This window comes from Rhea americana, unplaced genomic scaffold, assembly GCF_003343005.1.
Source record: "Rhea americana isolate MKP2758 unplaced genomic scaffold, rheAme1 scaffold_85, whole genome shotgun sequence".
In the NCBI taxonomy this organism is placed as follows: domain Eukaryota; kingdom Metazoa; phylum Chordata; class Aves; order Rheiformes; family Rheidae; genus Rhea; species Rhea americana.
Window position 1 is genome coordinate 1,229,444 of NW_028187034.1, and position 13,875 is coordinate 1,243,318.

The 13,875-nt window shown below is 45.6% G+C and overlaps 1 protein-coding gene across 1 annotated transcript in view; it reads right to left on the minus strand.

Moving 5' to 3' along the window:
- Window positions 1-283: 283 nt before the first annotated feature.
- The window catches only part of CACNA1I (calcium voltage-gated channel subunit alpha1 I), a 181,843-nt gene continuing 168,251 nt past the window's right edge, over window positions 284-13,875 (minus strand). Inside the window, exons 30-37 of the mRNA XM_085323614.1 lie at window positions 11,383-11,461; window positions 10,699-10,820; window positions 9,592-9,933; window positions 8,822-8,968; window positions 4,431-4,547; window positions 3,868-4,033; window positions 2,775-2,971; window positions 284-1,093 (exon numbers count right to left, since the gene is read on the minus strand). Coding sequence (XP_085179740.1) covers window positions 392-1,093; window positions 2,775-2,971; window positions 3,868-4,033; window positions 4,431-4,547; window positions 8,822-8,968; window positions 9,592-9,933; window positions 10,699-10,820; window positions 11,383-11,461 — 1,872 coding nt within the window. The 3' untranslated portion in view covers window positions 284-391. The remainder of the gene's footprint in view (window positions 1,094-2,774; window positions 2,972-3,867; window positions 4,034-4,430; window positions 4,548-8,821; window positions 8,969-9,591; window positions 9,934-10,698; window positions 10,821-11,382; window positions 11,462-13,875) is intronic.

A 13,875-nucleotide genomic window follows, 5' to 3' on the forward strand; every position in this document is an offset into this window, starting at 1 on the left:
ACATGGCAGTCACCTGGCTGGAGGGTCTGTTCCCTCTCAGCCCCATGGCCTTTTCTTGTCACTACAGTCTCTGCGGTGATGGTCCAGGTCTTGCCCTCAGGCAGGACTGTTCCCGTATTGCTTGCACTCTCCCATGCCTCTGAGGTACAGTACCAGAGTATTAATTAATTTTATATATATATATATATATATATATATATGTGTGTGTGTGTGTATATATATATATATATATGTATATATTTATGTGTATATATATATATATATATTTATAAATTTTTGTTTGCCTGGTTCTTTTTCCCACAAATCCTTTGGAATTGCTGCCAGGGAAAAGTTAGCATAGCACGTTCCTGTGCTGGCGGCCAAACGCTCCCTCCCTGTGCCCCAAGTGCCCTCATCTGTTCCTCTTGCTGACTCCGTCACCCAGCTCCAGCTCAGAAGGGAGTGGGGAGCCATGGTCCCCTGTTCCCATTTTGCCAGGGCCRTCTGGCTCCTCTCCATCCCCTGGCAAAGGGGTGTCCTTGCAGAAGTCCGTCACCCAGGAAGGCATTGAGAGGAAGCCCCGAGGGTCGACAGTGTAGAAGGGCTTGGTGTCGTGGGCTGCAGGGCCCCGGGATGATGGGTTGGTGTGGAGGCTGCTGGTGCTGTTGCACTTCTTCACAAGCGTCAGCCCTGGGGGGGGTGGTGAGAAGAGGGAGGTGAGTGAGAGGCTGCTGAGGGTCTCCGAGGGCTCGCTGTTGTTGCCGCCCCCCCTCAGACTGCTGCCTGCCCCTTCCTCATCTGAAGGGTCCATGGAGTCATGGTGGGTGCACCCTGGGCTGGTGCTCCCACCACTGCTGTGACTTCGCTGGTGCCGCCGGATGTTTCGCAGGCTAAAGATCCCTCGGCCCCTGAGGCTCCGCCGACGGGAGGCAGGTGACAGTGGGGCTGCCAGGGGTCTTTGGCTGGCAACAGCCGGCATGGGGCACAGAGCCACTGGAAGGTCCAATGTGCACTGGGGAGAGTCGCTGAGGTTGAGGCTGTCCTCCAGCGTGGTCTGCAGGCTGCCCACAGAGCTGCTGCTCCGGCTGTCCAGCGAGGTGTCACTCCCAGGGCCCTAGGGAGGTATGAAAATACGTGGTTCTCAGGGAAGACACAGGGGTTTGGGAGCAAGAGATCTTTTTTTTGAGAGCTTTGGGGCCTGTAGTGTAGAAATAAACCATAATTACAGAAAAAGTCAGGGGAAAAACTCCAGTTTCTCTCTCACTCACTCTCATTGGAAATGGTTGGCTATGCAAAGTGGATCATGGCAGCTCTAACTGTCTGAAACACAACCCAAGAAACAGTAGCCATGCAGCCTCTCCATGGGATTTCCCCACAGGGAGTGCTTCTGGGGAAGGAAAGGTTTCAATAATTTGAACTCTCATTTCATTCTGCTTTAGGATGAATCTCCCTCTCCCATGTGAATTATCCCACTGAAGGGAATGGGTTCTCAGTCTGTGAGCTCTGCAATCCCTGCCTATGGGCTGCCCCGAAGTGCTAGTGGCYCAGGAGGTTCTCTGTTGTCTCTGGCTCTTGGCTTCCATCGAAAGCTGCTAAACAGGCTGCAGACAGATCAGAACCGTCAGCTGGCGAGAAATCAGGTGGCCTCCTGTACACAGGAAGCCTTTTCTCAGAAAGTCATAAAAATCAGCAATGTTTGGGGACAAAAAAGAGGCATCAAGATCCTCCTGACCAGCTCTAGTGATAACTATGTTATTTAGGAAATAAAGGTTGGAGTCCCTTCAAAATTAAAGGAAACCAGACTTAATTTCATTGTATCAGTGCTCATCCAGTTAGGTTGCATTTCAGTTGTTACTAGGAAAGTGGTCTGCTCTGTGACACTGCCACTGTGACATAGCTCTGGAAGCAACTTCCCAAAGCATAGCTATTTGAAACATTCGACATCACATAATCCAGTGCAAAAGTTTACCAAAYCCCTCTTTACTGCTTCTGCCCCACTGATATGTCACTCCAGAACTCTTTCTCTTGAGGTCTATACTTATACAAGAAGTTTCAACACCACAACAACTCAGCATCCTCAACTCCAGACTAAATCTACGCTCGCTAAATTTATTTGTATTGTGCCAACAGTGGCTATCTCATAAAACTGGACAACATATGTTGTTGGGTTTTTTCACAACAGTAAAAATTCACAGGGAATAGAGTGTCCATGTACTCCTCAAACAGGAATTGTACCTTTCTGGGACATAAGAGCTAAGTGGATAGGGGAAAGCAGTRAGCCTACAGACACTGGTTATGGATGCCTTATGCGGCATGAAGAATAGTGAAGCAGGTAGATGAGAAGTCTGTTCCACTAAGCAGGTACCTTATCCAGAGTCAAGGTGCTAAGACGAACTGAGGTGGCTGCACAGCTCCCATTTCCCTAGCATTCACCTGCAGCTGCTGTGAATGACAGTGGCTCTGCTGTGCACACAGTGCAAGACTCACAGAGGCAAGCCAGCAGACAATGTGATACTGTGCTAGGGTGGAGCTAGCTCCAGCTGTCAGACTACTTTTTGATACAAAGCAAAAATGCCTAAGATTTCAGCAGGTGAGAGTTCTCTGTCCCCCAGCCCTCTCCCCCCATCACTCCTACACTCTACTGTTCTCTGTGCTCCTGGAGGTCAGACCCTCCAGCTGCACTGACCCTGATCACAGTTCGACCTTCRCTCTACTTTCCTCCCTGTTTAGTCCCGTTTGTTCGGGTACAATATAATAATCAAACTTTCATAGCAGAGAGAAGCAGGGGTCCTTACCTGATGAAGAAGTGAACAGTTCACACTTGGAGATCTCAATGATGCCCATGAGCCTTGCAGAGAGATCTTAGGAAGGTTGCGTGGACATGAGACTTTCTCAGACCCTGTCTGGGTGGCAGAGATGGCTGGGTGGAAAAATTCTGCTGGTACAGGTAACAAAGGGCAAGACGTACCTGGAGAGAAGGGGCTGGGAGGGACTGACAAAGYGTCAAAAGGAATGGGGAGAACAAAACAGAAAGAAAGAAATTCAAGAATCCTTTAATTTGCTTTGGTACATTTGTTGCTGCTACACGGAAGGTCCCGCAAATCCAGTGTACATAGGATATTTAGCCACACATGCTCCTGATGAAAAATCCTCAGAGTATGGTGTTCACATCATTGTCCAACCTTCCACACAGTGATCAAAACTGGCATCAAGCCCAGAAGAACTAACATAGCTCAGAACAAAAAAGCAACAGCCCAGCTTGCCTCTCCTATAGTTGTCCTTGGAGAGAAAGGCTAAGCCACAATATGTTTTGATTTAGCTATGAACCCAGCTCCTGCAAGGCAATGGATGAAGGGAGACCAATAAACTGATGATTTGGCAAACTTAGGGACCACAGGAGGCCAGAGTGTTCAGGAGTGGAACTGGGACTCTTCTACCAAAGCTAGACAGAAGTACTACACGTTCCCTGTACCTGTATCTGAGGAGCTTGGTCTCAGGGGCAGCAGTATGTTTTACCTTGAAGACTGAACACAGTTAATTCAGCCAAATACCAGCTGGCATGTCTCTGGAGTCTGTGTTCCCTGTGCTCCTTTACACTCTGCTCTGACCATGTGCAGGTGCATTACTGTAAATGAGAATCAATTCTTTCAAGATTCTTCACATAGGCAAGTCTGAGGAAGGACAGCAGTCCTTCAGTACCTAGCAGTAAAAGAAGGAACTACTCCGTATACCATTCCTGTGGGCTGGCAAACTGAAAGCTATTTCTTGATTAGTATAATCACGTCAGATCAGTTCCATTCATGGCACATGTGAAGCAGGAGAAAGGCAGCTGTGCTGAAACAACCCACACTTTTGGCAGAACTGGAGAATGATAGGAGCAGTCCTCACCTTTGGTACTTTCATGCTTCAGCCAAGACTGGACTGAGTTGAAAGGAGTTTTCTCCATTTCACACAGGTAACTGTCATGGTTTGAAGAACCATCAGCACTGGTAATTGGGAGCAGGCATTCCCCCAAATCTCCTATCCCAGGGGAGTCAGGGCTGTCTTGGCCATTCTGTTGGAAAAAAATAAGTGAAAACAAAGCCTTGTGAAATTTAACAGCAAATGACAGAGCAGACTTGTCCAAGCCTTGAGAAAGGCTGATTCTGTAGGTACCATCAAATTAACTAAATAGTTACTCAGAAAGATTGTCTTTCTAGCACAAATCCACCTAAATTTTGGCTCTTTCAGAGGAAGTCATTGACAGTTGTGATGAGAACTTTCAAAATCATACATCCTTTTGTTCTCCTCAAATGCTTCTCCATAACATGTCTCTAAGAAAGAGCTCTTGAAAAGCAACCAGCATTCATATTTCTCAGCAGGGACAGTCAGATGAATACAGAGCACTTCAGACTAGCATGGACAGAAATAAAGTGTATGATACAACATGCCTTTGACCATCAGGGGCTAACCTTGGTTTCTTTAGGACTCAGCTGAGAAGTGCTGCGATTGTCCGAATCATCTCCTAGAAGGATGGAAGAGGATTTGTCTGAGTTGAGGGATAATGCTTCCATTTCAGCCAGCTGAACCTGCAAGAAGCAAAAGGAACAGTCATGGGACATGCTTGGTGTCCATGCTTCGAGAAGTCATATGGTTTGTGGTGGGTAAGCAACAGCCTGTAGATCTGAGATCGACTTTAAGTTATATTCCTTGGATATACCAGGTACTGCCCAGCCCGGAGCTGGGTTGGGCAGGAGAATCCACTTTTAAGGAAGCTTGAACATACAGTCTGTGAGTAGTCTTGTGGCCAGTCCTTGTTCTCCTAGTGCCAGAACTGGAGAAAGGAGTCCCAAATCCGTTCCAGTGATAAGGCTGGCACAAGGCCCTGTAAGCAAAGCCAGGTGAGGAGGGGGGTCCTCAGTCTAGTAATAAAGCAGGCTGCTCTGTTGAGGGATGAGGAATGGACTCCTCTTTCTGAAGGCGCCATAGACAACCCTGCTTAAATGTGAAGGTGCTTTCATTCCAGGGATACTCATGCCTCTTTCAGTCCATGCTTTTCATATTCTTTTTTTCATATTCATGCTTTTCATATTCTCTTACCTTCATCACTGAAACCCATCTCCCTCCAGCTTCCCTGYATTTTCCCTCTCCTTTCACCTCTAATCTGCTTGAGGCCTCGGCTTCTTCCTGTTCTCTGTTGCTAAACTCATCCTTCCAGCCCCTGCCACACTCGCACTCTCTCACTTTCTGAAATCAAGTCTGGCCATTGTGTTATTGTCACCCATGAGGCTCAGCTCTGCTTCAGTCCTATGCTTAAGCTTGCTTCATCCCTTAGCCTGTTTCATACCACATGTGCCCCTCTCCCATCCTCTCTCCCCAGAGCTTTCAATTCCTCCTACACCTTACCTCACCTCCTCCCAAAATGCCTGAAAGTATCTTTTTCTAGTAGCCGAAGCAGCTGCTCTGTCCCTCCTGTGCTCGGCTCTCCACTGCTGGTCTCTGAAGTACAGTGGTTCCCACTACCAGCACCTGACCCTTGATAGCTATATTTTGGTTTGTCTCAGTCAGGATTGCTTTTTTTCCTGGGCAGTTTTCTGTGTTTGTAAGAGGCAGGTACAGTTTTCTTGTTACAAGAGCAGGTGGAACATTTAGAGAGATGACTCCTTCGAGCTGGGAGTTTAGTGGCTTGTGCCAATGCCAGAGACTGGAAGACGTCTCCATCTGATGGCTAATGCACTTAGAATAAACAGAAGGGAAAACCTGAGCTGGATTTAAAGAAAGGATGCGAATGACATCCATCTTTGGGATATTATTCTGACATATAAACATGGTGCCATTCAACCATGAAGAGAGCCCAMGGACAACAACTGCTGCTCAAAGCGCAAACGCACCAGAGAACCCACAATGATGTTATGTCAAGCACGCTACACAGCCAACAGTCAGCAACAACCTGTGTATAGAAACACAGTCTTCATCCAGTCCTGTTCAATGTGTGTACTCATCCATTGCCCGCATAAGTGCTTGTCTCACCAGAACAGCCTTACAGCTGTGCTCGTAGAGATGCAAGCGTGAAACATGATAACATCTGAGACTACCTTCTCCATCCATAAAAAAGGGTTTCAACAAAAGTCAGAATAGTCTGTTCTTCACTGAACCGCTTGCTCACAAATTCTGGCCACCTTGGGATCTACACAAAAAAATATAATCAACAAAGTCATGAATAGACAATCTGCATGTGTGAAAACATTGCTCACTGCTGCTCATTGACAACTCCTACCACTGGCTAAATACACCACCAGCCACCAATACACAAATGTGTAACTGTCAACCAGCCCAGGAGTGAAAGGATAGAGGTGACATGAGATGAGGTTAGTAGTATGAGGGAAAAAAAAGCATGTTCTTTGGTTCTGCTCTGGTAACCTGCATTACTGCAGAATATTTTAAAATCTTTTGACTAAAGATGAGGGGGGAAAAAGAAAAAGAATGGCAGTGGGGGAGGAGGAGGTGTTCAGTAGACGCACAATCTTCAAAAATTGCCAGGACATCTACTTCAGGTGCTGAACCACACATATTCCTTAGAAACAAATGAGTTACAAATACAATGTATCTTTAAAAACAGGCCATGATTGCAGAAATCTTTAATTATATGAATAATTGTTTTGAAAATAGGATGCCAGGAGTTTAATTGGGAAAGATGCTGAGTACTTCTACTCAATGCAACAGAAAACTTAGCACATATTAATAATTCTAAGCCCATGTTTAAGGGTTGTATCCATCCACAGTGCTCAGCATCTTGATGGATTAAATTACAAATGAGATAGGAGCAAATGTTTTTGGCTAATATGTGCCTGTTGCCACAAGGGCAGCATTAACAGTGATTTGGTGTGCTGCAAGCATACTATTTTGTTCAAAAACACACGTATTGAATATGATGAGATAACAACTGCTCTGTGTAAATAAACTGCTGTTGATGGTTTCTGACATAGCTTAGTACAATTCTGTCTGTATGTAGAATTCTGCTTGTACAACGCACGTTCTGATACTCTGATAATGTTGATGCATCCAAGTATACTCTAGCATATAAGCATGCTGTGACACAATATAGTGGCTTGTCATTGGAATTTCCATGTTGTTTTTTACATTATGAAATACAAAGAGAAGGTCATGATCAACTATGAGTTAAAACTTTGAGCTATAGTTTTGATTTATATAATTAGAAATAAACTATCAGCATTTTACTATTACATTTATTCCTGAAGATACAGATCATTTATTTTCAATTCCAGATGTTACGTGCACTAAAACAGCAATTTCGAAAAATAATTTATGGATCTATAACAGCTTTTAGAAACTCTGATCTAAGAATAATTCTTTGTGATTATTCTGTAAAATTACTCTTTTCTGTGGCTGTGTTGTAACAGCAGATTTTGCTGTCTATGTTCCTTGCTGAGAAGGTGAGAAAATCTGTTGTTGTTATCTTCATTCATAGGCAGGATACTAAACATTATCTCTAAGATTATCAGATGCAACTAACTAGCATCAAATGCCTCTTAATTTTTGGATAATCATTCTGGAATGCTTTAGCAGGCCTGATTTTCTGAGAAGGCTGAGCATCAACTGCTGCATATAAGGACTGAAGTAAAGCACTAGAAAGAGCGGTGACTTGAACCACTCGTTATCTGGCTCTATTATTGCAGCATCCATGGGTGAAGTGTTGCAGTATTGAGAAACTACAGCAATGTTTGTTTTTTTGATACTTTCAAAGGGAAGGTACTGGGACAAGTAGATAGCTGAAAGGCTGAAACATTTAGAGCATCAGAACTGGGGGTCCAGAGTCAAACAGAGGATTGCTGTCTTTCAATAAGGATAATCAATAATAATAAGGACAATGAAAGGTCCTTTCCCAAGTTTCATGGTCTCTTTAAAAGCAGTAACAACATAGCATGCAAGTTACGTGGAAGGAGACGGTGAAGATTGCCTCTGATGTACTGATGCACTGACTTAAGCTATTGACACAAGTCTGACCATGGTAAAAACAAGACATGAATAAAATACAACAATATGATTTCAGAAGCAAAAATAATTCTGTTTCTCACTTAATTTCTTTCACGCTACTTTGCTCCTGAAGTTTCACAACAGAAAGCAATTGTTTAGGAAGTGGTTTGCCAAAGCATCTATGAACTTCAGGAGCACAAGTCTAAGTCATTTGGTAACCTATTCTTAGCAACAAGCCATTTGTCAGCTAACAGGTTCTATATCAGAAAAGAGACTCTATAACTTTCTCAGTGGGCCCATTTCTATTTAGTTTTTGCTCAAACTAATTAACTGGTTTTCATCACAAACCAATCCTTGCTCACAGATGGTGACTCTAATCAACAAAGCATTTAAGTATGTGTTTAACTCACCAACCTCAATGGGAAATTAGCAAGCACATGCTTAAAATGAAGAAAAAACACATGCTTAAATCTTCCACTGAATTGGACCTGAGCGCTGTCATTTGGGTGAGATCTCTCCAGTCCTTCCTACAACATGAGCTTGAACCTCTGCTTTTCATGAAGAGCTGAACATGAGCGCTGCCAGGATACTCTCACAGTCAATCCTCTACAGCTCATTCAATCACTCCTAACCAGTGTCCTGGCACATCTCACCTTTCCACCATCACAAACATCCCCCTAGGCTAAGGAGGACAGGCCCATACTAGGCAGTATCATCAGATGACATGACAGATGACAAATACAGGTCAAGCCCTCTGTCTACACAATCTAAAGCCAGGAGCACACACCAGATGACCTGCAGGCAWGTGGGTGTGGGTGTGCAGGTTTTGGGGGGAGACTCCCCTCACGCATCCTCGTACGCAGGTTACCTCTTGCTTGTCATGGTTACACTTCTCGCACATGGCCGGCGAGGAGTAATGATGGAAGACGGAGCCCGATAGGTTATCGATGATCATTAACTCCCCGTCGAAGGAGTCCTTAATAATTAAAGAGACACTGTCCAGCCATAAGTTCTCCTAGGGGACAAGAAAGGGGGGAGGATGGGAGAAATTATTTTAAGAATACTGAGTTTTTTGCTTTGATGTTTCATGTGAATTTGGGGCTGGGTTCTCTACCCTGACTCATMTGGAGCAGCACTTTGTTCTGTAGGTACCTGCACAGGGTCATTATGGAATCATTTGCTCCTTAGGGCATGTAAAGGTGCCAGAGTCCAAAGCAAAATGAAAGAAGGAGGGACAGTCTTCACTCACTGTCAGTGCATCATGGCACTGCTCATGCCTCCTCTCCACCTTTGCTGATGTGTTTCACTCTTGATCTACCATTTCCCCTGCTTTTTTTTCCTGAGCTCCTGTCTAAAATATGTTCCTAATTCACCTTGAGCTGATTTACTTCATCCCTCCTTCTAGCCCTCAGGTTCYTACCACATGATGCCAATGAACTTCCAGGCAGTGCTACAGAACCCCCTGCTATCACATCTGTGCCCCCACACCAGGCTACCAACTCATCAGCCTACAACTGAAAGCAAATCTCTCACCCTGATGCAGAAGAGTCTGTCTCCTGCTGCTAAGTCCTCAGGCTGCCTGGCTTCTCCCAAAGCCACCTGCTGCAGTCTAGTTGGTAAGCACAAAGGTATACCCACCTGTGCTGGAGAGTAACATCTCATGCATAGACGTCCTTCAGGATCTGTTCTCCCACTGCCTCCTGTTCCTGCTCCTGCTGCTCCTCCTTGTCCTGACTTTGGAGAGCCTGACTTGCGGGAGCACAGCCCATGTGCAATCTCCAGTTCAATCTCAGCATCCATCTCTGCATCCTCCTGGGCCTCCTTGTTGCTGTCATCCAGGTGTTTCATGAGCACAGCTACCACCACATTGATGAGGACAAACTGGGCTGTGAGCACAAAGCTGACAAAGTACAGTGGAGAGATGAACTGCAGGTTGCTGAGGCAGCTCCGGTCATCGTGGCTGCAGTCACGCAAGGTATCCTTCAGGGGAAGTTGGGTTTGAGAGGGAATGATGGAAGGAAGGAAGGACTAAAGTAAGAATAGAAGACTGGTTGCTCCTTCTGTCAAAAAACACTGTTGCCAATGGAAAGAGTAGGGCCAACATTTCTATAACCCCACATGTTCCCTCTGGGATCATGAGGTCCTCAAGAATCAAGCACACTATCTTCCCCTGAGATATGAGCTGTGCTCTGTGCTTCAGAGCAAATATCCCCAAAAGTGTACAGAGGAAACTCCTTCCAAACCACCACATGTTGCTGTAGCCCTGCACCTGTGAGCTGCACTTTACTGGTGCAGCTTGGCACTGCCTTCTCTCATTCAGACTAAAAAGCACCATAAATGTTCAAAGAAGTTTTCTCTCTGTTCTCCATCTTCTTTGAAGGAAGGAAATATTTATTTTGGATTCCACTGGTTGATCTGCAGATGGGTGCCACGTCCAGTGCTTCTATACTCARCTTTGATAATAGGCCTTATGACAGTGGCTATTCTCTCTTAGTCTGGATGCTCTCTTCTTTTTCCTCTCAAGGACAGTTTGCACTTGTCTGAGCCACATGGCTGAGGATTAGATGAGCCTAGAGTCTGAGTTAGTGGGTGGGGAAGGAGATTCTGACCCAAGCTGGAACCTGATCTAGCAACTCAGCTCCAGTTTTCCTTCCCTTTCCAACCTGAGCAGAGCTGAACTTTTATACATGTCAGACTTTATCCTTCCCTAGAACAGAGATATCAAAGCCCCTAAGGTCCTGTTACCTTCATGATCCCATTCCAGTTGTCACCTGTGGACACCTGRAAGAGCGTGAGGAAGGCCATCCCGAAGTTCTCAAAGGTGGCGTGGCGGCTCATGCCCTCACAGGGGTTCTCATCATTGCATACTGAAAGAAAGGGGAGCACAGCTATCARTGGAGGATACCCTGCTAGCTCTGAGATCAACAAAATGAACTGATGAGGGGGCCTTCAGGCCTCTCACAACTTGAAGACCTCAGTTAACGGCCCCAGCACACTGTTCAATAGCTGCATGTTGCCAAGCAATACAGGGCTATCAGGCAATGAAACTCAGCTGCTCAGGAGTATCCTCCTAAAATGTCATTGTGCTGCCTTTTTTTCTTGATTACTATTCCAAGCAAGAGACATGAATAAGCTTTTCCTGAATTTTTCCTGTAATCTTGAAGGCAGTCAAAGTTGATTTTAAAAAAAAGAGAGAGARARACATTTAAGAGAGAAACCAGACACTGCTTTTATTCTGAACTGGCTGTTAGGACAATGAAAACTCAGAGGGAAAATCCTCTTATATCAAATATACATATGGAAGAATAAAGAACACCACATAACTCAGTTCCTTTATTAAATCAGTACTGAGCTTGCTGTATGATGAGAAATCTCTGATTCCCAGAAGATCTGTAGCTCACACTGGAGCACAGTCTGCTTGAAACTTACCCAGTTTTCCAAAGAGCTCCACTCCTAGAGCAGCGTAGATGAAAAACAGGAGCATGAAAAGCAATCCAAGGTTCCCCACCTGAAAGCAAAATACATAGTTAGCCTACCCCCAAAAACTACCTCATCCAAAAAGGAGAGTGTAGATCACACTCAACCCAGCTTCTGTCTTTCAGAGCTAGAACAGAACAACAGTTTATTCCCAGCRTACAAATGCAACCAAACAATACTCAGTACATGGGAAGTCAACAGTCCGTGTTACTATCYATGGCACCATCCATGTTAAAACAGSCATGCTCAGGCTTGAAGAATGCTCTGCTCCCAGCTACCTCCCTTCAGTACACACTCCTTTCAGGGCTGACCAAAGTGTGCAACCCTGCCCTTGCAACTTCTAGGTCAGATGAAGACAGACATGCTGGAGAGACGCACAGAGAGGTAAAGTCAGCTGTGTGGAAGACGATTTATGGATTACAGAATACAGGCAATGTGATGCACCGCTACATGCCCCACCAAGCTACCCAACTCCCTCCAAGTTATGCTTATGTGAAGAGCAAAACAGCAATGCTTTGAACGAAAGACCCAGATACACCAGCTCTCGCCATAAATCCATCAGAGGAGGGTGGRGGGCAAAGCACCAACCACATCTAGAGGAGCGGGCAGGACTTGTGGAGGGAGTAGGCAGGAAGAGTGGATAAGGAGACCCTTTTGAGAGTGTGGAGAGGAAGGAGGAGAGAGAAGGAGACTACAAGGGAACCAAGTGAGGAAGCAGAGCTATGCTTCTCTTTGATTCCATGAATAAAAGAGCAAAACTGGTTCCTGGACCTYCAGCATTTGCTGTTTAGATGGGAGAGAGCACTGTTGCTGCATGGTGCACAATGACAGCAGTGCTACTGCTGCAATTGCAAAGCAATAAGGCTTTTGACACTCTGTCACATATATTCTCATAGGCAAGTTCAGGAAGTGCAAGCTAGGTAAGTGGACAGTGAGGCGGATTGAGAACTGGCTGAATGGCAGAGATCAGAGGGTTGTGCTCAGTGGCACAAAGTCTAGTTGGAGGCCTGTATCTAGGAGTRTCCCCCAGAGGTCAGTACTGGGTCCTGTCTTGTTCAACTTATCAATGACCTGGATGAAGGGACAGAGTGCACCCTCAGCAACTTTGCTCATGATATTAAACTAGGAGGAGTGGCTGATACTCCAAAAGGCTGTGCTGCCATTCAGAGGAACTTTGACTAGCTGGAGAGAYGGGCAGAAAGGAACTTCATGAAGTACAGCAAAGGGAAGTGTACAGTCCTGCACCTAGGGAAAAATAACCCTAGGTACCACCACAGGCTGAGGGCTGACCTGCTGGAAAGTAGCTCTGCAGAGAAGGACTCGGGAGTTCTAGTAGACAACAAGTTGACCGTGAGCCAGCAACGTGACCTTGTGGCCAAGAAGGCCAACGATATCCTGGGATGCATTAGGAAGAGTGTTGCCAGCAGACGAGGGAAATGATTCTGCCTCTCTGCTCAGCCCTGGTGAGACCACATGTGGAGTACTGTGTCCAGTTTTAGGCTCCCCAGTACAGGAGAGACATGGAACTACTGGAGAGAGTCCAGCAGATGGCTACAAAGATGATTAARGGACTAGGGCATCTCTCTTATGAGGAAAGCCTGTGAGAGCTGGGTCTGTTCAGCCTGGAGAAGAGAAAACTGAGGGGTCATTTCATCATTGTGCATCAGTATCTGAAGGGAGGGTGCAGAAAGGATGGGGCTAGACTCTTTTCAGTGGCGTCCAGCAATAGGATGAGAGGCAATGGGCACAAAGTGAAGCACAGGAAGTTCCATCTRAACATGATGAAAAACCTCTTTACTGTGAGGGTGACTGAGCACTGGAACAAGTTGCCCAGGGAAGTTATGGACTCTCCTTCCTTGGAGATATTCAAAAGCKGTCTGAACATGATCCCAGGCAATGTGCCGTAGCTAACATTGCTTGAGCAGAGGGGTTGGACTAGATGATCTTCAGAGGTCCCTTCCCACCTCAACCATTCTGTGATTAGGTATGGGCCCTGTCCTCACTTCTCTGWATCACTGTTTGCCTCTAACTTCTGCCTCCTAGTGTGAGGGACAGCAGGATCGTAGTTGAAGTGCAGGAGTGGGGGTTGGAAAAGGCAGGCTGAGCAGAAACAGAAAATGACAATAATGGTTAGCAAACTCSTGGGGCAAGGGAAGGCAGGGTCAAATTAAGGACTTAAATGGTATCTGGATATATTTGAAAAAATGAACAGTGTCTGATCTGAATGTCCATCAGTGTGTGTGGTGTTCAGGCCTGTATCAGGATCATCTACTTTAGGAGCCTAATAGAGTTGTTGCAACTGCTGTGGCATACGAATTTGGGAGAAAAATGAATGATTCAGCCTACCCAGTCCTCTGGGCTGCCAGATCTTGGCTTCCTGTGTATTCAGAGGAAGAAATTATTTGCAATGACTAAATTGGACACCCCTAGTAAATGCTCTGAACA